Source organism: Silurus aristotelis (assembly GCF_946808225.1).
Source record: "Silurus aristotelis genome assembly, chromosome: 14".
NCBI lineage: Eukaryota > Metazoa > Chordata > Actinopteri > Siluriformes > Siluridae > Silurus > Silurus aristotelis.
The window spans coordinates 20,324,061-20,347,943 of NC_139587.1; the positions used below are offsets into that span (position 1 = coordinate 20,324,061).

Here is a 23,883-nt window from a genome sequence, read left to right on the forward strand (position 1 = left end):
AATAATTTTTTTACTTCAGGCATACCCAAAGTGAATGTAGATTGAGAAATGAAGAGTCATTACACCATAATGAAAGAAAAATTGTACTGTGGTAGATACATGCAGTAATAACAATTCCATTTCTGAAATCAATAACCAACAGAGACGCATTAATGTTAACAAAATATATCATTTTTCTCTGCCTTTTTCTCTGCAAGAGCTACCTTAAAACCATTTCTTATGCAACATGTCTCAACAAAGCCCAAGGCAATTTTTTTTTGTTATTTAAAATGTATGTTTTTGTTCTGATCCACACGATGCACGTCACAGTTTATAATTTAGATCCACCTCCATGAACTCGAGTAAGGATAAAGCACGTATCTGGGGTTTAAAACTATTATTCTTAGTTGTTTAATAGAATAGCAACGCTTACTGTTAACATTCCTTACTGTTTCAATTGTAAGTAGGGAATCCAAACACAACAGAGGCAAGCAATAAAAAAAAAAGAACTTTTTATTGTGTCCACAATGGCAAAGCAAGTGCTCTTATTACTCTGCACACAGTGCGCCCAACAGAGTCACCACTAGGGTTTAAAATAGTCCTGTTGCAAAGCATATACATTTCTAATGCAGATAAAAAAATATATTGAGAATCCCATTTCTGCCTGTTTTTTGCTACAAATCTGAAGCTAGGAAGGGTATCATTCATGTCAAATGTATGTATTGCTCTCTGCCAATGCATCAGTTCGTTTTCCAAACGTTTTCTCCAATTAAATTTCAGTTGTAACAAACTCTCATTAAGAAAAAAATATATACTGCCAATAAACACATTGGTCATTAAAAGTGTAAACCATGCTATTATGCTACCTCTGTGTTGACAGATAACGTAGTACATGAAGAAGAAACAGTTCATGTTAAACTGCGATCATTATAAGCAGGCTTAGTGGTTCTTGTAACCCATCCAGAAATAATGATTGTTATAGTTGGATTGAGTTGTCTAAAATAACTGTGTGCATTTGTTTGGTGACAAATAAAAGCTTTCATCTTTCTTTTCTATTGAAACATCGACCTCATTTGTCTGTTAGGGTTTTTAAGTTAGCTGGAAAGCTCACAATAACTTTCTTTGTTTACTGTCAATAATCAAGGTGTCATTTACTTTAGCTTAGCTCACGTGCAGATATAAGATGGGAACAGTATCGAACATAGAACGTTTTTAGATTTGGTATTTTTGACATGTGAAATAGTAATATGTTAAAAATTGCTCAAGTAGTTTTTCACCAAACGACTTCAAGTTCCTGATGCCTACGTTTGCTTCAGTATGCCATAATACTAAAGTACCAGTACTTTTACTTTTGCTCAACTCAGTATGTATTATACTCTTTCCATCACTCATTTTTGGCCACTCAATTTATGTGAGGCCTTTATATGTCCCTGTATGTCCTTCATTATAAATGTATTATATAATTCCGAATGACATTTACAAAACAGTACCTACAACTATGAAAGCTATTTGCAAAACCTGGAAAAATGGACTGTAGTGAAATTGAAACGTAAAACTGCTCATATGTACATTAGAAATCATTCAAAACTAGGACAATAGATCAAACTTGGATAGACATGCAAGATAGAATTATATGCTTTTTATTAAAATTCCATTGTGTGCCCATTATTCCCTTGCTTTATTAGTTTTAGGTTTGCTCCACACTTAAGCATGGTTTAAAGTACACCCCAAATCCACGCATATGCACACAAACACTTTTTTTTCCTCCAGTAAGATCATTATCAACGAGGCTACATTATGTCGTACTTACACTCTAAAGCTCTAAAACCAGATGGTAAATTTATAGCTTGTTTTTATGGTTGTTCAAATGTCCCAAGACACTCCCCTCTTTTCAAAACTCTCAGACATTCCCAGCAGCATGGAAACATTTTGTCCTCACCAAGATATAAATACATATCAACTCCGAACACACACACATGTGCATCTTGTGTGCACAATATGATTGAATGTGCATTTCGGCAATGTTTGCCTGTTTTTAATCCATCTTTATTATCAACACTCTTAGTTCAGTCATCTGCTTTAGTTCCATACATTGGTAACAGGGCACTCAGTTGTGCTGAACTGCACTCATGCGCTCAACTGTCAATGTTCTGCCAGTAGTGATAGTAAAATTTAGGACTAGTTATGTGACAAGAAGGGGCATGGGCAAAGCTTCTTACACTTTGCATCAACAGAATACCTATACACCGTAATTTCCGGACTATAAAGTGCACCCATATATAAGCCGCACCCACTGAATTTGACAAAGATTTTTATTTTGAACATAAATAAGCCGCACCTGTCTATAAGCCGCAGTCTACACTGAAACTAATGAACTTTACACAGGCTTTAACGAAAGACAGAGTCTGTTACACGGTGTACCGGGCGAAATATATTGTGGCTCCTTTAAGAGCAGAGCGGCATTTTGGGAATAGCCTGCCGCCGCATTTTCCGGTATTACTGCATGTGTGCAAGACCGAGGAATATGTCCTTATTATTTCCTAATGCTCAGTTCTAAGTTTCTTTGACTAACCCGTAACGCTGTTGCCGAAAAAAATTAAAAAGCACGAGTTTTGGAAACCTGTGTGTGCTTATATGATTTCTGTTGCAACTGGAGTTAGCGGGCTCTCCCTTCACCCAGACTCAACGCGTTACAACGGCTTGTATCTAAACAGTAGCCGACCAAGAAAGTCATTGTTCACTGTCTTCCTTCTTCCTTTCACAACTATTTCTCTCAGAAATTCATCTTTTGGCATCGTCGTGCGTTTAAAAAAAACTTTTTTTCTCCCGATGCCGTGCAGCCCAGAACACAGGTGAGGTGCGTTTTTTCGTTTCCGTTCGGAAATTTCAATGGTCTAATGTTATGGGGCTCAGTTTTTTGGCTTGAAGTTTGTGAAACCGGGAAAAACCTAGGAAAAATTCATAAATAAGCCGCTTCGTTAATTAAGCCGCGAGGTTCAAAACGTGGGAAAAAAGTAGCGGCTTATAGTCCGAAAAATACGGTACACTTGATTACACCAACCAAGACCCCTTCTTCCTGCAGGGGGAATGCCTTTTGCTACATTAAAAACAATGGTCAATTTGCCTGCAAAAATACGAATGAACAATATTTGTCAACAACCTTTTATAATGTTGGGAATTGAAATAAAATCCATAAAATGATTCATTCTCCTATGCAATAGCCAATGGACAGTCCAGACTTCAGAGTGAGAGTGAAATGCTGTGGCAGGACCTTAAGAAAGCTGTGCATAAACAAATGCCCATAAACCTCAATGAAGCAACACTGTAAATAAGGGAGAGCCAAAATTCCTCAGGATAATTTGAGAGACTGATTAAGTTATTGCTGCTGAAGGTGGTTTTTATAAGCGTTTGAATTATAAGGTGTATTCAATTTTTCACACATGGCTTCTCTCTTTTAGTGCCAACTTTTTGGTGTATTTGAGATTAAATTGGTTTCTGTATTATAAAGGGCATAAAAATACAGAGAACATGTTATGTTTTAGATGTTTATAATTCTCTGCCTGAGAATATACACTGTTCCCGTGTGTTCAGCCATTACATCACTGCAATTCCTGCAATACCATTATATATTCTTCTTCATCAGAGGTCATTGGCGAATGGAGAAACATGCCGTTGACCTTGTCTTGTCTTAAATTCTTAAAGTGACTTAACTTCAAATGCTGAAATGACAGGAAGAATGAAAAACTCTGGCTTTTGCTTATCCCCTGCTGTCAATTTCCACAAGCTTTGGGTTTTATCTGAGGCTTGTACTGTATGTAAAGCAGAAGATTCTGATTTATTTGTTCATTCATCTGTGGTAATAAACCTTCATGCTTACTGTTGATACACCAATTACAGCCATTTCTTTGTCATTTTTTTTGACAAGATTACTGAAATTACAATCGGAAAAATCTATATTACCGTAATTTCCGGACTATAAAGCTATATAAGCCGCACCCACTGAATTTGACAAAGATTTTTATTTTGAACATAAATAAGCCGCACCTGCTATAAGCCGCAGTCTACACTGAAACTAATGAACTTTACACAGGCTTTAACGAAAGACAGTGTCTGTTACACGGTGTAATGGGTGAAATATGTTGTGGCTCCTTTAAGAGCAGAGCGGCATTTTGGGAATAGCCTGCCGCCTCATTTTTCCGGTATTACTGCATGTGTGCAAGACCGAGGAATATGACCTTATTATTTTCTGATGCTCATTTCTTAGTTTCTTTGACTAACCCATAACGCTGTTGCCAAGAAAAAAAGTTTTGGAAACCTGTCTGTGCTTATATGATTTCTGTTGCAACTGGAGTTAGTGAGGGAGCAGCAGGTCAAACGTCAGAGGAACATCATCCATATTTATGATGTGGTGCGGTCTGATTCAGTGGGAGCGCATCTAATTTAATATAAAGAGTTTCCTTGGTTCACCTTAACCCGTTCTGCAATTTCATTGATCTAATGTTATGGGTCTCAGTTTTTTGGCTTTGAAGCTTGTGAAACCGGAAAAAACCCAGAAACAAATCCATAAATTAGCCGCTTCATTGTTTAAGCCGCAAGGTTCAAAGCATGGGAAAAAATTAGCGGCTTATAGTCCGGAAAATACGGTATATATATTAAGTCAAAATCGGTTTTGTAGTCAACTTCCAAACTTTCTTTCTTTCTTTCTTTCTTTCTTTCTTTCTTTCTTTCTTTCTTTCTTTCTTTCTTTCTTTCTTTCTTTCTTTCTTTCTTTTTCTTTCTTTCTTTCGGCTTCTCCCGTTAGGGGTCGCCACAGCGGATCCTCCGCACGTTTTTGATTTGGCACATGTTTTACGCTGGATGCCCTTCCTAACGCAACCCTCCCCATTTATCCGGGCTTGGGACCGGCACTGAGAGTGGCTGGGGTTGGTTAACTTCCAAACTTACTACTACTACTTCCAAATAAGCCTGTCCTGTTTCCTGGTCTTATTTTAAATACAATTCTTATTGCTCTGCACAATTTCAGCTTGGCCCAGGAACTGGTTTTCCATTAGTGTACGTTGTGATCATTTGAGGTGTGAACAGAGCTCCAGCTCCACACACCAAATGAAGCCCTGTGGCTTTTTTTCTTCAGAAGAAATAAGGATCCTGCAGTATATGTCGGTATACTTTCTCTCCTCACTCTCTCATCTCCCTAAAGAGCAAAAAAAAAAAAAAAAGACAGCACAAAGCAGCCCACTCCATTAATTAAAGCAGTGGAGAGTCTTTGGTGTTTGATGCTGGTTTCAGAAATTGCTGAGCCTGATAAACTCGCTGCACTGTTATTACACTGCGAATATTCACACATATGATGAGAGGGTTTTTTTTTTTCTTTATTCCGTGTGGAGGGTTTCTAATGGTGAACCATTCCCGGGGGTATAAAAGATATTAAAAGTTTAGTTTAATGAATAGAAAAAAGTTATTTTTGGAAAGTGTGTAAAATTATGTTGTATTAATTGCAGTCTCTGAGTAACTTTTCTTTTGGCTCTGGAATTCAGTGCATCGACTATACAAGTGATGATGCACATATGTTATGGCTTGTGGCAACTAGTTTGTTTCGGATGTTGCCAGCAAATTGCGCATTTCCATGTGAATCTAATGTATTCCCTTAGTAGCACACATTTTTACGAGTTTATGTGTTTGCTAGTGAATCTCATAAATAAAAGTTTCGAACCTTTTCTAAATTAATGAGCCAGGTTTGTGCAGCACTTGCTTATAAAAAAATAAAAAGAATTTTTAAAAAAAGGTCATGTGTTTTGTCAGTTCCAATGTTAGACAAAAAAGACCTCATTAGCCCTTTCGTTAACACAGTTATTGTGAGTATTAACAACATCAGTATGAATTCAGAAAATGATACCACAGGGTTATCAGTTTCATTTTGTCATAATAGTCAATTGTTCAACCCTTGCTTTCGGTCTCCTCTGATTCAAAAGGGGAAACAAAAAACAAAATGTTATAAAATCTGTTATATTCAGATTTTCCTCTGTATTTTCCAGTGACTGAATTTCAAACAATGCACTGTGCACTATTATGTTTTTTCAAGCATAAGCACTTTTAAATGACCAACATTTCAATAAATGTAAGGGGTAGGCTTTATATCCTACCTGTAACTGATATAACTGATCTAGTCCTAATTCTCTTGGAAGTGTTTGGACCCCTGCAAATTTTAGAAGAAGCACCAATTGTGAGTGTAGAAAAAAACATGCATCAGTGCCTTTCAGGAATGCCTAGATCACGAAGTGAAGTTTTAAATTTCAGATGAAAACGCATACTAGCATTAGTCACTTCTGCATGGTTAAGTATTTAGGGATAAATAAGATATTTAATTGGTTGATATTAAATTGATAAAAACTTGAGTAACACAGAAGCACATACAGTCCTAAATAAGAAAAAAACACTGTACCAAGCCAAAAATGGCATAACATTAAACTTTAAATAGTATTAACAACAAATCATTAGTCAATAACATTTTCCTTTGATTTCTTTAAAGATCTAAGCCGTGTTTGTAAGTGTGAGGACTTTTTTTTTGTGAGGACTGGTAAACAACCTAGACGTGTGTTGCGTAAAAAGGTCCATGTCTCTATATCTTCCCCAAACATTTTCCTACAGCAAATGGGTGGCATTGAAGAGCTTCAGGTGTGTATTTCTTTAATTCGTTATTCACATTCTGACCAATGATTTGTTGCTGCTCTTTGAAAGCTTTATATTTTACCATTTAGGGCCCAGTTTGGGTTATTTCCTCTGCCCAGAAGTGAATATGAATATACATACAAAATGTGCTTTGCGTTTTATAACTAACATTTAGTTAATAAAGACACTTGCTTATCACGCTGCAGACTGCATCTGGGACTGCTGACTACATGTACACTGCATTAAGCACAAAATGTAAAAAAGCTATAAAAAGTTAAAAGCATTTAAAAAGCTCAGTGATTAAATGATAGCACACTTTTCTTTTAATACTAATTTAAAAAAAAAAACCACCCTGAAGCTAATTACTTTGCAAATAAAGAACAATTCAACGATTCTATTTTTCCATTCTATTCAACTACATTTAGCTTCGACAACAATTTAAAAAATTGTCGTTTCGTAATGTTTAATGTGACGAATCTCTTTGTTAGATGAAAGGAAATTAATAGTCTCCTGACAGATGTGTTGCCAGATCCACTCGTGGCCAAATTGAACACAGTGTCCCAGTTCTGCAAAGCTTCAGCAATGCTGCAGACACAAATTGCCCAAACTATAGTACATGAAACAGAATATGCAATCAGCATGCTGTCTTCCCTCTTTATGTGCCATCCTCCCTCAATGCCAATGATGTATGAAGAAGAGAAGTGCACTTGTATGTGTTGTGACAAATTGCACATTTAGGTTTGTATACCACTTTCGTGTTTTTTTGTTTTGTTTGTTTTTTAACATAGCATTAATCCTAGTGGAACCTTAAATAAAGTTACAAGCAGCTTAGCACAACTGGTTTAGAAAGTTTAGCTTACAGCTTACCTTTTCCAGAAAAAAATTTTTTAATGTACAATCTTTACCCCTTTATAAGCAGTCCCGAAGTTTAATGTTTACCTTCCTAATCCACATGGCTATATTTCACACAAGAAAACCAAATGCACGTAGTAGTAAATCTTAAAAACTTCACAAGGCGTCAAGGAGAGGTCAAGCATTCATTAGAAGGTTTTAAAAGAGGCCACGTCTCCACTTCTATCTTTTCCCTTTCTATCTTTTAGTGAACTATAATCACGGGTCATTTGAAAATTCACAACTGCACAGCTCACACTTGTCTGGGCATCTTGGAAATGTATACAGCAACAAAAATAATGAGAAAACGTGAAATCAGTGGTGTGAAAAAAAATATGAATAATGATCAATTCCGGCACTGATATATAAAATTCCAACCATGTGGGAGGAGCCAAATTTGATAGGGCCATAATTAGAAAAAATCACTGACAAAAAATAACTGCTCAAGTATGATAACATGGATTAAGAAAGCCAAAAAAGAAATAAAAAATAGAAAAAAAATGGAAATGTCATGCTTTGGTGCACCCTAAAAAAATAGGCCACCTATAAAGGGATTGGTCTCATGTTGCTACTGAACAAGTGTCCCATTATTACAAAGCACAGGTGCCATGCAAATCACGGCCAATTTCTTGTGTTTTCAGCAAGAATGAATTTGATTCCTTTCACGTCGGACAATACACCGCCACACACTTACAGTGACTGTGCCCTGCTGAGAGAACACACGAACACACACACACACACACACACTCCCATTCAGTCACACCATGAATTATCTACTAAACACCACACAGCGCTGGGGACATTTAATTTTGGCTGTCCTCCAGTCACAAACTAACCTTAAAATAAGTGTATCCTTTATCCTTTGAAAAAACTGTATGGTAGAAAACGCTTGAAGGAAGTAAATATCAACAGAACCATAAAGTAATCCTTTATAGAATGTGGTTGACCCACACTTTAATATGATATTGCTGAAGGTTAAATCTCCACAATACAGAGTTTTAGAATGTGACTTTGCCACAATGCCATTTTTACTCCTAACGCATTCACATTCCATATGTTTAATATTCAGGATGCTGATGCACAATGAAGGCTCTTGCACCTGCAATTGTATAGTTTTATATAGTTTTGTATAGCATATATTGTTTTGTTTTTTTATCCTAAAAAAGGAATCTGAAATGTTTCATTTGCAGAACCAATTTCCATGAGTTTACAGATTTTTTTTATTTTTTATTTTTTTTAACTCCAGGGCCTGTGAAAGGCCATTCAGAATAGAATAAAAGTATTTTGACTATTGAAGCAAGTCTACAGACCTGCTATCAAATCTCAGTTCTCTGTAGTAATGCATTTCAATGTTTCATCCTTAGTAACCACTTTACTCTGGTCAGAGTCATGGTAAGTCCAGAGCCCAGGAAACACTGGCCAGGGGCAAAAACATGGCCTGGATCGAATACCCATCACTTCAATTTAAAAACTTGATCAAATTGGGCTTACCCACCATAGGTAAGGCTGTTAATATTGCTGTATTAGTTCAACTGGCTTCTTCTGAAATATAATAATTGCAGACAGTAAAACGCTGTAATTTTAGAAATGAAATACGACTGACCACATTTTAGAGAGTAACATTTTTGGAAGGTTTTATGAAGGTAGGAATGTGCTAGGCTTTTGATGTGCGTGTGTTTGTATTTCAGCTCACATGTAAGGAGAACGAGGCCCATGCGGATGCTGAGGTCCACGAGCAGCGCCAACCTAGGCCTGACCCGTGCCACCGCTGGGGGAATCAGGATTTCGGCTGGCACGTAGAATTGCAGTGCATATGTAATGTAGATCCCAAAGGAGTACAGCAGTTTCACGATCTGATACATCCTACAAAAACACACACATGCAAAAACGTGCAGAAAGTCAGATCTGGTCAATTACAAAGCAAAAATACGAGCGAGTAAATCCTGGGGACGTAGAGGACACGCACAAAATCTTGTGGCAAAGACAAGTGGACTGACTATTACTCAGTGTAGTGAAACAAAAACATGTGGATGGCAAAATAACACAGACGGACATTATAAAAAACGGTTGAAGTACAATTCTACAGTCAAGTGCACATGTAAGATTAGACAAAGTATTTTTTTCTTTACTAAATTTCGCCTTTAATAAACACTATTTTTATATCACTTTAAAGAAAATATAGAGATTTTTTTTTTAATTTATCCCACTCACATCTGATCCTGAAGGAATTCTTTCTTCCCACTGCTATTTTTGTTGTTGTTTAACTATACTGCAGTAAAAATCTGTGTACTGAGGCACAGCACAGTATGTCATGCACAATGCTGTGCCAAATCTCATCACTATCCAATCCCATTCTAAACACTTTTGGAGTGTTTGTGTAAAGACTGTCAGTTTTATATTCCATCCAGACCATATTTCGAGGTCACTGAGGCTTCTGATGGTGGTATGGTGGTTCAACTCCCATGTCATTATCAGCCATGAAAAACATTCCAAATGCAGGAGGAAACACTGCAACCTCTATCCAAGGTAGACCGTTTATCAAGCTTTAAAAGAGAGCTCTTTAAAGAAACCACAATTTCAATTGCCATGCTTCCAGTCAAGAGCAGAGAAGTGGTACATAATTAAATCGTGTTATTGATGTATTATGGTGTGCATGTGATTGGTGCTAATTGTTAAAAAAAATTTCCCAAAAAAAGTCTAAAAATAGCAATGCACTGAAGCTACTTTTCCGAATTAGCGGTCAACTAGTAATATTGGTAGTCATGCTATATCTAGCACGTTTATTAAATTTATGGCCAGCGCAACTTACAATTATCTCCTTTATACAATAATTGAAGGTTAAGTGTTTGCTCAAGGGTCCATGAGCGATAGTTCGGTGGTGCTGGGATTTAAACTCACAACCTTTCAACTTCTTTTGAATAAAATAAATTGAAATCACAAGCAAATGCTACTTCTAACAATAATAAAAAAAAAAAAAACAAAGCTGAAGTTTTGGTTAATTTTTATTCTTCCATGTTTTTTTAAGCCCCCAGAACCTGGTGGTTCTCAGTATTCAGATTACTGAAAGTCATTTTATAACCCAAATAACGTGTGCATTTCAGCTCAAACTGATTTTCAAGAATACAAAAGAGTGCAATTTTGTTTTTCTTTGTAAAGATAAAAAAAAAAAAAAAAATATTTTTATATATATATATATATATATATATATATATATATATATATATATATATATATATATATATATATAAAATATGATGTCTATGAACATAAAAACTCAATGAAACACAGAACTGTGACTGCTCCTAGATATTATTTTAAGTTTATGTGGGCTCTGATTGACATCTCTGCTTCTCCCTGTGTAACCGACACACAGTTTACATGTTCATCATTTCCTGCAGAGAACATCACACAGCGAGTAGATTGAGTGAAGCGACTGTATCCTGAGCCACGTGCTGAGGCTTTTGCTCAAGTGATTCTGGTCAGCTCTGTTCTCGGGGACCTGTTTAGGTTGCATGCTGGCGCAGCCGGCTGGAGAGAAGCTGAGAACAACCTCCTGCCTGTGCTGTCGAACTCGATTACAGAGAGCAGCAACTGGCGCACTCCTGCAAATTGAACTGATCAAGCAGTCTCAATCTGTTTGCCTTCAACACCTGAAAAAACTCACTCGGCTGATGGTGCTTTCCTGATGGTCCGTGCCATTAAGCGTAATATAATGTACAGTAGAGTCTGAAGGAGATTAAAACACACCAAACACACTTTCCTTATCAGCAAGGACAAGCTGGCGTTCAGCCAACCGAATCGCTTCCATTTCAGCATGTGAGTAATGGAACATCGGTGGGATACGTGACTGCGAAAGGTCTGGTGGAGCAGTTTATGGGGAAGGAAAATGCAGACGTGTGCATGAATCTCACCAGCAGTCGGGTAAGTTAAGCGTGATGCTGCCCCCTATCCGGCTGCCGAAGCAGATGTACCCGATGGTCCCGAGGGAGATGTACAGCATGGTGACGATCCCCATTCCCAAATACAGTACTTTGCTGAAGTGCTGTGGTTTCTGCATTTTGTTTTCTAGTGGCAGGACCTGCAAATTTGCACGTGAGACAATTACCCTTTAAAAACATGTTTTACTTTCAATTATAGAATCATTTGATACCGGTTATTAAAAATGACACTCACCACACCGATTCCTTCAAAAGCAAATATAGCAGTTCCAAAGAATAAAGGGTAGTCACCAACTTTTCCGAACAATGGAAGGTTAACAGGGTGTGGAATATGCTGGAAAAACAATAACAATATTTTTAGACAAAGCAGGTAAAGAATACAACAGGTTTTGAGGGTTCTGAAGATGAAAAGAAAGTACCTTTAACAGGGAAAAATACACTCGAATTGAACTGGCTAGCAAGCTAGCCAACAGGTTTATAAAAAGAATGTAGATACTTAATGATCTATTCCAGCTAAAACTACACAAAACTTTCCGCTGGATTTTGTCGGATATGTCACTAAATGACTATTAATTTCTTGTTTGTACAACTGTTGTGGAATAAGCACTTTTCATGAGGCACTCTTGCAGTTATACCGATTAGCTACAGCCCTCAGGTTTGTGTGTAGACCCCAATCACATGCCCTGCAGATATTCATATTGATGTATTGATTTGGTGAAACTTTATGTGAGAAGAGACTTCTTTTACATTAATGTTAATAAAGCTTCCGGATTTAGGTCAGTAGATTTGTCTCCACAGGAAAGTCTTTATGTTGATAAAATTCTTGCTAACATGCTAAGCCAAAAGATTATTGTCTTATTAATTACATTAAAAGAAAACAAATAAGAGCAAGTAACAAGATGGCATTTAAATTTATGGCATTTTGGCAAAGCGATTTACAGCTCTCTCATTCAGTGGTTATGGGATTAAGGGCCTTGCTCAGGGGCCACGGAGTGGCAGCTTGGTGTGGCTGGGATTTGAACTCAAGCCCCTCAGATTCAAAGTCCAATACCTTAAATGCTAAACTACCACCTCCCCTGGCATTTCTCAGACACCCTTATATAGATAAGCAATTGAGTGCTAGGGGCCTTGCTCAGGGGCCCAGCAGCTTGGTGGCACTGGGATTTAAAACCCATGTTCTTCCAATCAGAAGTCCAACATCTTATCTACCACTAGCTACCACTACCCGTGACTAACATAAGTGATAAAAAAAAAAAAAACACCATTATGTTTTACATTAAATTTATGTCATACATAAATGGTTTACTAACAATCACTGGCAAATTGCTGTAGTTTAAGAGAATAGTACACTTAGCGACAGGTGCGTTCGATAACAAAAATCACGATAAAAACTGCATTAAAAAAATAATTTCAACCCTTCAATAAACGAAGAGTATAACATTTACTGCCTTAAGCAATGCAAGCAGTGAGAAAGTTATGAAATTTTTTAGGCTTATATAACGAATAAATGTTCATTAATTCATGCTGACGGTGAATACATGAAGCTTATAAAAGCTATTGAATTCATACATCACTATTTGTGTGTGTGTGTGTGTGTGTGTGTGTGTGTGTGTGTGTGTGTGTGTGTGTGTGTGTGTGTGTGTGTGTATGTGTGTGTATATACCATCACGCAGTAGACGTAGATAAACACCAAGCTGGCACACATGACCATATTGGCTATTAAGGAGAAAGGAGCTAGAAACTTAAGGCTGCGGGTAAACACCAGGGCGATAATGAAGGGGAGGAAGATAACCATGTAGATGCGGGAATCAAAGCTGGGAACAGTCACTGCAGTCTCATTGGTATTGCAGTTCATCGTTGTCCCATTGGCCGCCTCGATTACCTAAGCAAAACAGTGTGTGGTGTGTGTGTGTTTAAAATTATGTTATTGAAGAAAACTAATTATTTAAGATAAACATGGTGTTAAGCAGGCAAAAACTGAATTGCTTTGCAGAATTATTGCTTTTTCTACTAAATAGTTAAGGAAAAACAGCTGTATTCTGCGTCGACAGACAAGTGCATGATTGACTAGCCTAGTTCTTTGAGCAAAAATAAATAAAAGCGTAACAGCACCCTCGTGTGGTCTAAAAATGAACAATAAGTTCGCAGCCAAGAAACTCAACATGCATATTCTTAATATTCGTTTGTACATCTTAGTATTTATTTAATGGAATTAAAATCTAAATTAGATTCAACTTTTTTGTTATTGCACAAGTTATGGTACAACGCAACGGAATGCAGAACTAGAAGTGCACCCGAAGTGCATTGGTAGCAGTAAGGCTTTATGTTAATAGATATAAATAATAACAGATAAATGAATATGAAATGAAAAATATAAATATAAATAAATAGTACACAGAAGGCGATTATATACAATGTATACAATTTCTCCTTCATTGCAATAATTGTTTATAATCACCTTCCATGTTCTGTTTATATTCATATTGTTCATTTCAGATTGTTCATTTGTCTGTCATTATTTATAACCATCGTATATCATTATATGCACTGCTAATAATGCAAACCTGTAGTGTTGTAAAAAAAAAAAAAAAAAACACCACACATCAAATTATATTCTTTATCATACTGACCAATATAAAACAGCAAATGTTTAAATAGAGACTAAAAAATTTTAATCTGACTGAAAACAAAAATTAATTTGATGAAGTACCTCACCTGTTTGACATTGTCACTCAGAAATACAAAGTACACACAGCAGAAGCCCAGCTGAGTAATGATCAGGAACACATTCACCACACGCCTAGTAACAGAAACAATTTAGTGTTTTAGTCGATTTAAACACGATCCACAGCTTTATATTTCTTTCGAGATTCAGTGAGAAAAGGAAAAAACATTTGAAAGTCATGTGCTAAACTATTCCAAGATCAGTACAAAAAATATTGACATTGCGGCATCCACAGGACACTTTTGCAATGTGCAGAGGATAATTCTTATTACAACTTCCTGGAAGTGAAGTGGTTTGAACAGAACTATTTTGGACCAATCCCACCCATTCTCAGCGTTTCTAGTGTTTTCTAATGAAATTCTGTTAAAAAACTGTCTCCAAAACGTCCTACATGTGCTGTCCCTCTAATAAACAAATTTCTAATCCTGTCCATCGTCACTCCCAACAAAAACCTCAACATCTTCAGCTCTGCTACCTCCAGCTCCACCTCCTGTCTTTTAGTCAATGCCACTGTCTCTATACCATACAACATCTCAGGTCTCACCACAGTCATATAAACTTTCCCTTTCACTTTTACAGATACTCTTCTATCACAAATCACTTCTGCCACTCTTCTCCACCCACTCCACCCTGCCTGCACTCTTTTCTTCACTTCTCTAACACACTCTTCATTACTTTACACTACTGACCCCAGGTACCTGAACTCCTTAACCTTCTCCACCTCTTCCCCCTGCAACCACACCACACCACTCCACTGCCCTCCCTCTCATTCACACACATGTACTCTCTCTTACTCCTACTGACTTTTATTCCCCTTCTCTCCAGCATGTACCTCCACCTCTCCAAGCTCTTCTCAACCTGCTCCCTACTCTCACCACAAATCACAATATCATCTGCAAACATCATAGTCCACGAAGACTCCTGTCTGACCTCGTCCGTCAACCTGTCCATCACCACTGCAAACAGGAAAGGGCTCAGAGCCGATCCTTGATGCAGTCCAACCTTCACCTTAAACCAGTCTGTCGTTCATTACATTGCAGCGTTTAAATAGCCATTCACTTTAAACTTAAACACAAAAAAACCAAAGAGAAGATTAGAGTGTATAAATAAATATAAAAATATACAATAAACACATAATTACCTTCCCCATATGGAATGCCTTCTTAAACAAGATACGTTTTCCATCCCATATTCCACTGCATCTCCATAGGACAGAAATGGCTTCCCTAACCTAGAAAATAAAACAGCAGTTCAACCTTTATTTTAATGTAAAGATTGGCAGAAATGAGCACAGACAATTTAGATCTTCCAGTCAATCTTTTGGAACTTATCCAAATGAGAAACCAAAAAGCAATTTAAAAAACATTCAGTGGAAATATGATAAAATCAATTATAGACCAGAATACAATTAAAAAAATGTTATTCATGACAATAAAACCCTGCTTTGCTCTAAACTTCTCAAACACATTTCAGTTTCACAGATACTCTATAAAGACAAAAGTGTGTGATCAACTTTTTGAATGTCTCGTTCCACAATGTGTCCGCTTTTGCTGTTATAATAACCTCCACTCTTCTGGGAAAGATGTTACCTAGATTTTGAATTGTGGTTGTGGAAATATTTGCTTATTCAGCCACAAGGGTTATGTACTGATGTAGAGTGAGGAGGCCTGGAGTGCAATCAAGTTCCAATTCATCCCAAAAACTACATAAAACATCAGTAAAATCAAATAAGTCATATCCGTGTCAATGCATTTTCAGTCCTGACAGGAAAACTCAAAGAGTCATATAGGTACAATCTTAATGATTCTGACATTCTATTAAAGAGTTCAATCTTAGTTATCATGCGTGTTATCTTCGGGCAAATAAAAAAACGCATTCTACAAATCATCAAGCTGAACATGACAAACATTTGCTCACACCCAATGTCACATGAGTTTCATAAGTGAAGTAGACCTCTCAGGAGATTCTACACAGAAACCTGCTGATCACGACTCATGTGACTCATGTGACCATGTATTGAGCAGTGGTTTGTATAGACATGAACACCTTATTTTTTTCTTTTTTTTTTTTTATCTCTCCTATCTTTTGAACAACAAGCCAACATAATCCGTTTCACTTTTGCACAATTGCTACAGAACATGTTTGTATTAATAGCATTTTTATTACTATATTACAATTAACATTGTGTTCACTGTAACCTGGTTTTTCTAACGCACACCATCTCAAATCAGTGCAATAATGGTGCAAGTAATTACTTGTTAACATCAGACTACATTTATAAATTCAACAGGCAAGCAGGTATTTGTTTTTTCGGACACAATGGGGTCTTACTTTGCGCTTAGATGGTGCGAACATTTCACAAGGACCTGCATGCAATGTACAGCCACAATGCCCATCACCAGCAGACTCAGGGGGCCCATCTGAGAACAACAACTTGAAGACATTAATATGTATAGGGTCCGAAAAGTTTATTTATTTACATAGAAAATTCTGTAAGATATTTTATAGACTATATTGTTTTCTTCATATAGTGCAAAACTTTAACACGTATATCCTTGAGTTACTTTATTCCTAGTATGTCTATTATAGTATTTTATGTTTATTTTTACTATGTTCATATTCATCATTGCTCCTTAAACCTAGATTCCGTATTTCTCCTCAATAGTGACCTATATTTTAAAAGATAACCCGTTTTAAACACATGCAAACAGCAGCACACAGTTAACAGCTGAAAATGCATATTAATGCAACCGAGTTGATTTGACTTTCCACATCCTACCAGAAGTCCAGCGTTCTTCACTGCTAGAGGCAGGCCGAGCAGTCCTGTACCGATGTTTCCTTTCAGTAAATGGATTAATGTAGGTATGAAACTGCAAAGATAACAAATGCAACCTCAGACTTGTATTAGACATGAAACTGACTCTTCATACAAGAATGATAACCGGAAAGAGTCTCACGAGGTTCCAGCTCTGCCCCCGATCCGCTCGTACTCGCTCTGCCTGCGGGAAGGACTATTCGGGTGGATGGGTTCATCGTCATCATCTACTGGACTCTGATTTATTTGAGGAAGCGCTGGCCCTATGACACATAAAACACATGAAGTAATAATAAATCCTACGATGATAATGACAAATACATTTAATTCCCAATTAAATTAGGTTTAAAATCACTTTCCTTATAAACACATCAAAAACAATGAATGAAAAAGAAATCAAAAACCAAGCCCTAAACACTGAAATCCTGCATTATAGAGTAAAAAAAAAAGATGCCTAATACAGATTAAATTCACTAACCGTCCTGATAGTTGATACCTGAAGCCATGGCCGTGCTGCTTGGTCACGTTTGGTATAAACTGGCTCAGTGTTCCGAAGTGTTACTGTGGAGATCCGGCATTCAGGCCACTAAGATCAAAGACAAAAATCAAATATTTTTATTTTATTAAACCATCTGCTACAAAGACACAGTGCACATTTCATCTATGGCACTTCAGTTCATATACGCTCAAAGAACAAAATACACCACTCGGACCACTGCGGATGTGAAATGCTAGAATGTGCAGGAATTAAACAAATCCCTCCTAAATTTGAAGTAGATGAAAACAGTTGGGATCATATTGCATTAGAGTTGCTGAATCACATTGGATGTAAATGCGCAAAAAAAAAAAACAGAAAAAAAACCCCCCACAAACCTCCTATAGATCAATGACTGATAATAGAAATATGACGAGGGTTTATTTACCACTAGCGGAAAGAACCCGTGCTTCGCTACGGAAGGCAGAACGCTAAGAAATAAGGCAATAAGCAGTAAGCACTGAGCAGGACTGGATGATCAGAGATCAGAACGTCTGTCTGTACTGGTCAGGACCATGAACTTAACTGAGCTCCGACTATGTTGTGTCTACCCACTATCCAGACAGTGCGAGGTGGGGTAGGGGAGGTCAGAGTCCGATGGGCTCTCAGGTGATATGGAAATCAATACAGGCCTCAACCTGTAAACCATTGTCTTTACTTACTGTTACCGCTCTTCTTTTTCTTCTTCTTCTTTCGGCTGCTCCCATTAGGGGTCGCCACAGCGGATCATCCGTCTCCATACCACCCTGTCCTCTATATCTGCCTCTTTTACACCAACTACCTGCATGTCTTCCCTCACCACATCCATGAACCTCCTCCTTGGCCTTCCTCTTTTCCTCCTACCTGGTGGCTCCATCTTCAGCATTTTTCTACCAATATAATTCATGTCCCTTCTCTGCACATGTCCAAACCATCTCAATCTCGCCTCCCTCACCTTGTCACCAAAACATCCTACATGTGCTGTCCCTCTAATAAACTCATTTCTAATCTTGTCCATCCTCGTCACTCCCAACGAAAACCTCAACATCTTCAGCTCTGCTACCTCCAGCTCCACCTCCTGTCTTTTACTCAATGCCACTGTCTCTAATCCATACATCGCAGGTCTCACCACAGTCCTATAAACTTTCCCTTTCATTCTTGCAGATACAAAGAAAGGGAAAGTTTATAGGACTGTGGTGAGACCTGCGAGACTTACTGTTACTGCTCTGACTTTGTATATTAGTCGTACAGAGAGTACGTGATGGTTGAACACTCATTTTTATAGTTTGACTGTAACTCAAATAGAAAATCTTCATCCAGTAAACACTTATTCACTTAAAGACTTATTTTTACATCGAGGGAGCCCTAATAAAAATTATTAGAGCACCTTTAGCTAATTGTTAAATTTCCTCCAAAGAAATAACGTCAACAAATAACGTACTACCCCTTTGTAGTACCGATACAGGGCAAACTACTTTGAACATTTTTATCGTGCATCTAACATCTAATAAGAAACAAAGTAGTAAGTTTCATTAGGATCCGTATTGTTATTTCGAAGAGTTTACAATGCGTGAGAAATCGCGTTTTTCGCGAGTTAGCTGCGATCCAGGCCGAATTTTCCAAAACCCTTTCTTAGTGAGCACCTAAGACCCAGGAGGAAGGTATGTTCCAAATTTCATTGCAATCCGTTCAGTGGAGATTTCGTGATGAGTGAGTGAGTCAGTTAGTGGTATTTGAGCTTATATATATATATATATATATATATATATATTATATTTCAATTATCAAGATAATGCTTATGGCTGTAAAAATCCCTTTATTGTAAACCGAATGCAGTGTAGGGATGCACCGAATATTCGGCCACCGAAAATATTCGGCCGAAAATGGCCCAAAAGTGCATTTTCGGTTTTCGGCCGAAAGACTTTGATCACCGAAACAACACGCCGAAACAGTGTGTTGTGATGACGCAAACAGAAACCGCTGCCTGCACGTGCATGTCTAAAACAACATGTCTGCGGTGTGGACGTAGTTCAGTATATCTCGGAGAAAGACCCACGGATAGCGATTTGCAAAACATGTAATGCCGAAATTTCAAGATGGGGTGCGTCTGCAAAAACTTTCTCCACGTCGGGTTTAATTTATCACCTGAAATCCAAACATCCCGATCGCTATGCTGAATATGAGAGAAACGCGGCACAGAAAAGCAAAACCCTTACGAGCACGCGCACTCCGTCTGTGGTGGACGTTTTTGAAAAGTTTCCCAGGGATATTGTTTTATTGTTGTATCTTTAAGCAGTTGCACTTGTTCCGAATGCACTTTGTTTTTATGAAAGAACATATTTAATTTTACAACCTTTCAGCAGGCCAGAGGGCCTGTAAATTATTATTTAATGTACACGAGTGCATTTAAGTTAAACATTTAAGTTTGAATTTTAATTTATTTTATCCTGTGCATTGTTGCAATGTGCTAAAAATAAATATTTTCATGTTTTTGTAATTGATTTATTCTTTGAAACTTTAATATTAATTCATGCAATTGAAATGCCTTGATTTTAGTAAGGTTAGTACACAGTCATAGCCATAAATGCAATGGTAATAATAATTGGCTAATTTCTTTCGGTGTTTCGGTTTTCAGCCTTGCTTTCCTCTTTTTCGGTTTCGGCCAAGAATTTTCATTTCGGTGCATCCCTAATACAGTGCTAATTAATTAAACCTGTGTTAAAAAGTGACCAATAGCATTACAATGAACCCTCTTGATTGTTTTCATTAGTCTGAGTATATTCTGAAAGCAACATGAATCACATAGACTGAACCTATATCACCTGCAAAACAGATCAACTGGCTGCAATTCATTTCTCAATTCAATTCCACATTTATGGATTTATTCATATGATGTTATATATCATGGAGCTATAATAACTTAACTTTCTTTTCGGCTTCTCCCATTAGGGGTCGCCACAGCGGATCCTCCGCACGTTTGATTTGGCACATGTTTTACGCTGGATGCCCTTCCTAACACAACCCTCCCCAATTTATCCGGGCTTGGGACCAGCACTAAGAGTGGCTGGGGATGGTTCCCTGACCGGGAATCGAACCCGGGTCGCAGCGGTGGGAGCGCTGCATCTTAACCACTAGACCACCAGGGGACCTTATCATGGAACTATAATAAAGCCATAAATATGTAATTGTGAGGAAAACGCGAGGCATGATTAAAGCCTCAAACCCATGGCATACGATTACACAGTCCAATATTTAGCTTGCTAATAAAGACGTAAACATTTGACGAGTATAAACTCACAATATACCACAAAAAAATTACTTAATATTTCTTTAAGAAACACATACATACAGGTCTAAAGCTGTGTAGTAGATATTTGTCTTGAGCGGATGTGGGAGTGAGTGAGTGAGTGAGTGAGTGAGTGTGTGTGTGTGTGTGTGTGTGTGTGTGTGTGTGTGTGTGTGTGTGTGTGTGTGTGTGTGTGTGTGTGTGTGTGTGTGTGTAAACCGAATGTCAATATCAAATCTATACCTCTATGACGCATTACCTGTATTTATCATTATACACACGATAGCAGGTTGGACCAGATATGGAATGAATAAAGAGATAGACTCATCGATTCATCTCAGATAGAGAAATATACTATTTGGATCGTATCGGATTTATTGAGATATATATATATATATATTCTGGTCATCAATAAACAAAGTGACCGATTGTTCACTTTACATAGCCCAGAGGGAGAAATTATATAAATAAATTGTTATCTATCTATCCATCCATCCATCAGATTCCAGATATTTTATGGTTCATGAATGTGATTTGCTTCCTAAAGGAAACCTTCTAGCAGAGATCTATAATTTACATGATGCATTAGTTTCAACTTTATTAACAATTTTTCTCAATCATGTCTTGTTTTGTCAGGGTGTACATGCTGTACCTGTCCGAGTAAACAAATAAAAAATGCATGTAAATTAAACAGAAAAATTGCATAGCTTTCAGTTTGCTCTTGCTTAATGTAGGATGTTATGCAACACATAAAAACATTTTTTTAAATGCAGAAAAGAAGCACTGGTTTCCCTGTGACTGGTCTGTGGTTTTGCTGAGGTAACACAAACAGATTCTTGCTAGGCTAGCATGTTTATGTCCTATTAAAAAAAAAAAAACTGCTGTTACTCATTAAATAAATAAGACAACTGGTGTTTCCTTTGCAATTATTGAACGATTTTACAATAAACATTCAGATCACTGTTCTGGATATATTTCATGTTCATACGAATACAAATGATTTATATGTAAAATATAACCTGGATTTGATTTTTTTTTCACAATAGTGTATAACCGATTTGATCATTATAACATGATATTATTAAATTAACATAATCCTTGTAGTAAACAAATTACGGTTCAGGATGTTCTCAGTCATAACACGGCGGATGAATCTGACTGTAAGAATGGTCGTGATTAGATCAGACTTACCATAAGATCGGGAGCAGCTCCAGTCAAATATGATGATGTAACTACCTTTAATTATTACTACAAATTACACATTTTGAATAAAACAATAAAACCGTGTTAGTGAACCCCTGGATTCTTAACATTTTCGCTAACAGTGCCTTTGTTCCTGTTGTGCTGCTTCCTGATAGTCACCGGCCACGTGATCTGCTTGATCAGCTAGTCCCGCCTCCAGGGCGATGGGAAATTAGTTTAAAAAAAATCTGATGAAGTCTGTGTTTATATCCGAACTAGTCAGAAAAATAGTGATAGGAAAACTCTTTTAAGAAACGGAATTCGGAATTTGATCAAACTGTATTATGGTAGCGTTTTCAAAACGGTGCGCACCATTGACATCTAGTGGTAAACAGGATGAAGTGCAGATAAACTACTACATGCAGTTTAGACTTCAGAGGGTTTTTAACAAATTTATGTAAACATCTGTTTACATAAAAAAAAAAAAAAAAATACAATTTATAGACAAACCAAGATTTATTTCTTATCACTCCACATAGAAAGTGTAGGCTTAAATTGGCTGTATGAGAATATATAAGGATATGATTGTGTTTGTTGATACTGAGTATAATTAATTATTATGATTTTCTTATACATAGACAGATGTGGTTTTAGTCAACGTTTTCCTTCAGAGATTCTCTGGTTCCAAAACACCGCTACTTCTGCATTAATTTGTGTCCTGTCGTTTAATAGATACATTAACCTTCCTTAAATGGACGACGCAACATAACTTCTGGCCATGACTTCTTACCAGAACTTTTATTCTCCTCCCAACAGTACTGTAACACACCCAATATAGGTTCCCATCCATACTATATGCCTCATAACATTACCGAAAGGAACATAATACCACATCCTTTCTCCACAAATAAGATTCTTACTTTTCTTTTCTTTATTTAACACATGGGGGAGCAAATAGACCAACAATGACTATACTTTACTTTCTTATTAGACATTGAACATTTAAATATATAACCAACAATTTTGTACATCTTTTATCATTTTCTTTTTCTATTCACTTTCACAAAAGAAGAGTTTCTCTACCCAGAAGGATGGGGTGGACTACCCAAAACCTTCAACCAAGTGTGGGGATTATTCTGCCCCATTGACCACTCGGTGCTTCTCCAGGCTATCTCTAATTACAAACAAAGTCCTTTAGATACCTGGGAGGAGCTCTAATCCAGGAAGGATACCGACTGGTACATGGCGAGGTCGATTGGGAACCCATCTGAACTTCTGCTGTGCTGGTTGAATCTTCAAAGCGCGGAGATGCCTGTATCTCCGCCGAGTCAGGTAGGTCGGAAGTCACAGGAGCTACTGGAGTTGGTGAGAGATGAAACCTGTTTCTCCTTAAGGTACCTCTGGGTGTCGCTATAAGGTACAACCTGGAAGAGCCAGCGTTAGACACAACAGTGCCCTTTTCACAAGTGTCTTTGAACCTCACATGTTCACCCGGACGTAAGTACCTCATGTCACGTGCTTTGTGTCTTCGGTTGAAACTTCGTTTCTGTTTCAGTCTGAACATAATTTTTATCTGTTTCAGCTTTTCCAAATCTGCACTCTCTGGAATGAGCTGAGATGGAACCACAGGAACTCGTGTTCGGAGCTTTCTTTCCATGAGGAGCTTGGCAGGACTGTAACCATTGGCAAGAGGCGCTGCTATAAGTGGAAGGTAGGGGTCAGCAGACTTCTTAAGGAGGTTCTTGATGGTCCTTACAGCTCGCTTCGCCTCCCCGTTGCTCTGCGGATCATACAGCGCCAAACCCGGCGGTGTTGTTAGTTCCTCTTTGATTTTCTCGTAGACCTCTTGCTGATGCGACCCCCAAACCCACATATCGAACTTTCTCA

General features: G+C 37.5%; 1 protein-coding gene across 3 annotated transcripts in view; it reads right to left on the reverse strand.

Moving 5' to 3' along the window:
- slc36a1 (solute carrier family 36 member 1) overlaps nucleotides 1-22,871 on the reverse strand; it is a 31,191-nt gene extending 8,320 nt beyond the window's left edge. The window contains exons 1-12 of one of the 3 annotated variants that reach the window (XR_014536576.1): nucleotides 22,006-22,326; nucleotides 17,493-17,600; nucleotides 17,157-17,277; nucleotides 16,979-17,069; nucleotides 16,531-16,619; nucleotides 15,341-15,430; nucleotides 14,190-14,274; nucleotides 13,138-13,356; nucleotides 11,710-11,808; nucleotides 11,448-11,614; nucleotides 7,653-9,399; nucleotides 5,435-7,588 (exon numbers count right to left, since the gene is read on the reverse strand). Coding sequence is in view for 2 of the 3 variants with exons in the window: in XM_083560126.1 (XP_083416252.1) it covers nucleotides 9,230-9,399; nucleotides 11,448-11,614; nucleotides 11,710-11,808; nucleotides 13,138-13,356; nucleotides 14,190-14,274; nucleotides 15,341-15,430; nucleotides 16,531-16,619; nucleotides 16,979-17,069; nucleotides 17,157-17,277; nucleotides 17,493-17,520 (1,159 nt within the window). In the remaining variant the exon portion in view is untranslated. Of the gene's footprint in view, nucleotides 1-5,434; nucleotides 7,589-7,652; nucleotides 9,400-11,447; nucleotides 11,615-11,709; nucleotides 11,809-13,137; nucleotides 13,357-14,189; nucleotides 14,275-15,340; nucleotides 15,431-16,530; nucleotides 16,620-16,978; nucleotides 17,070-17,156; nucleotides 17,278-17,492; nucleotides 17,601-22,005; nucleotides 22,327-22,786 lie in introns of those variants that run through there. The other 2 variants (XM_083560126.1, XM_083560125.1) reach the window with 2 other exon arrangements.
- Nucleotides 22,872-23,883: the final 1,012 nt, after the last annotated feature.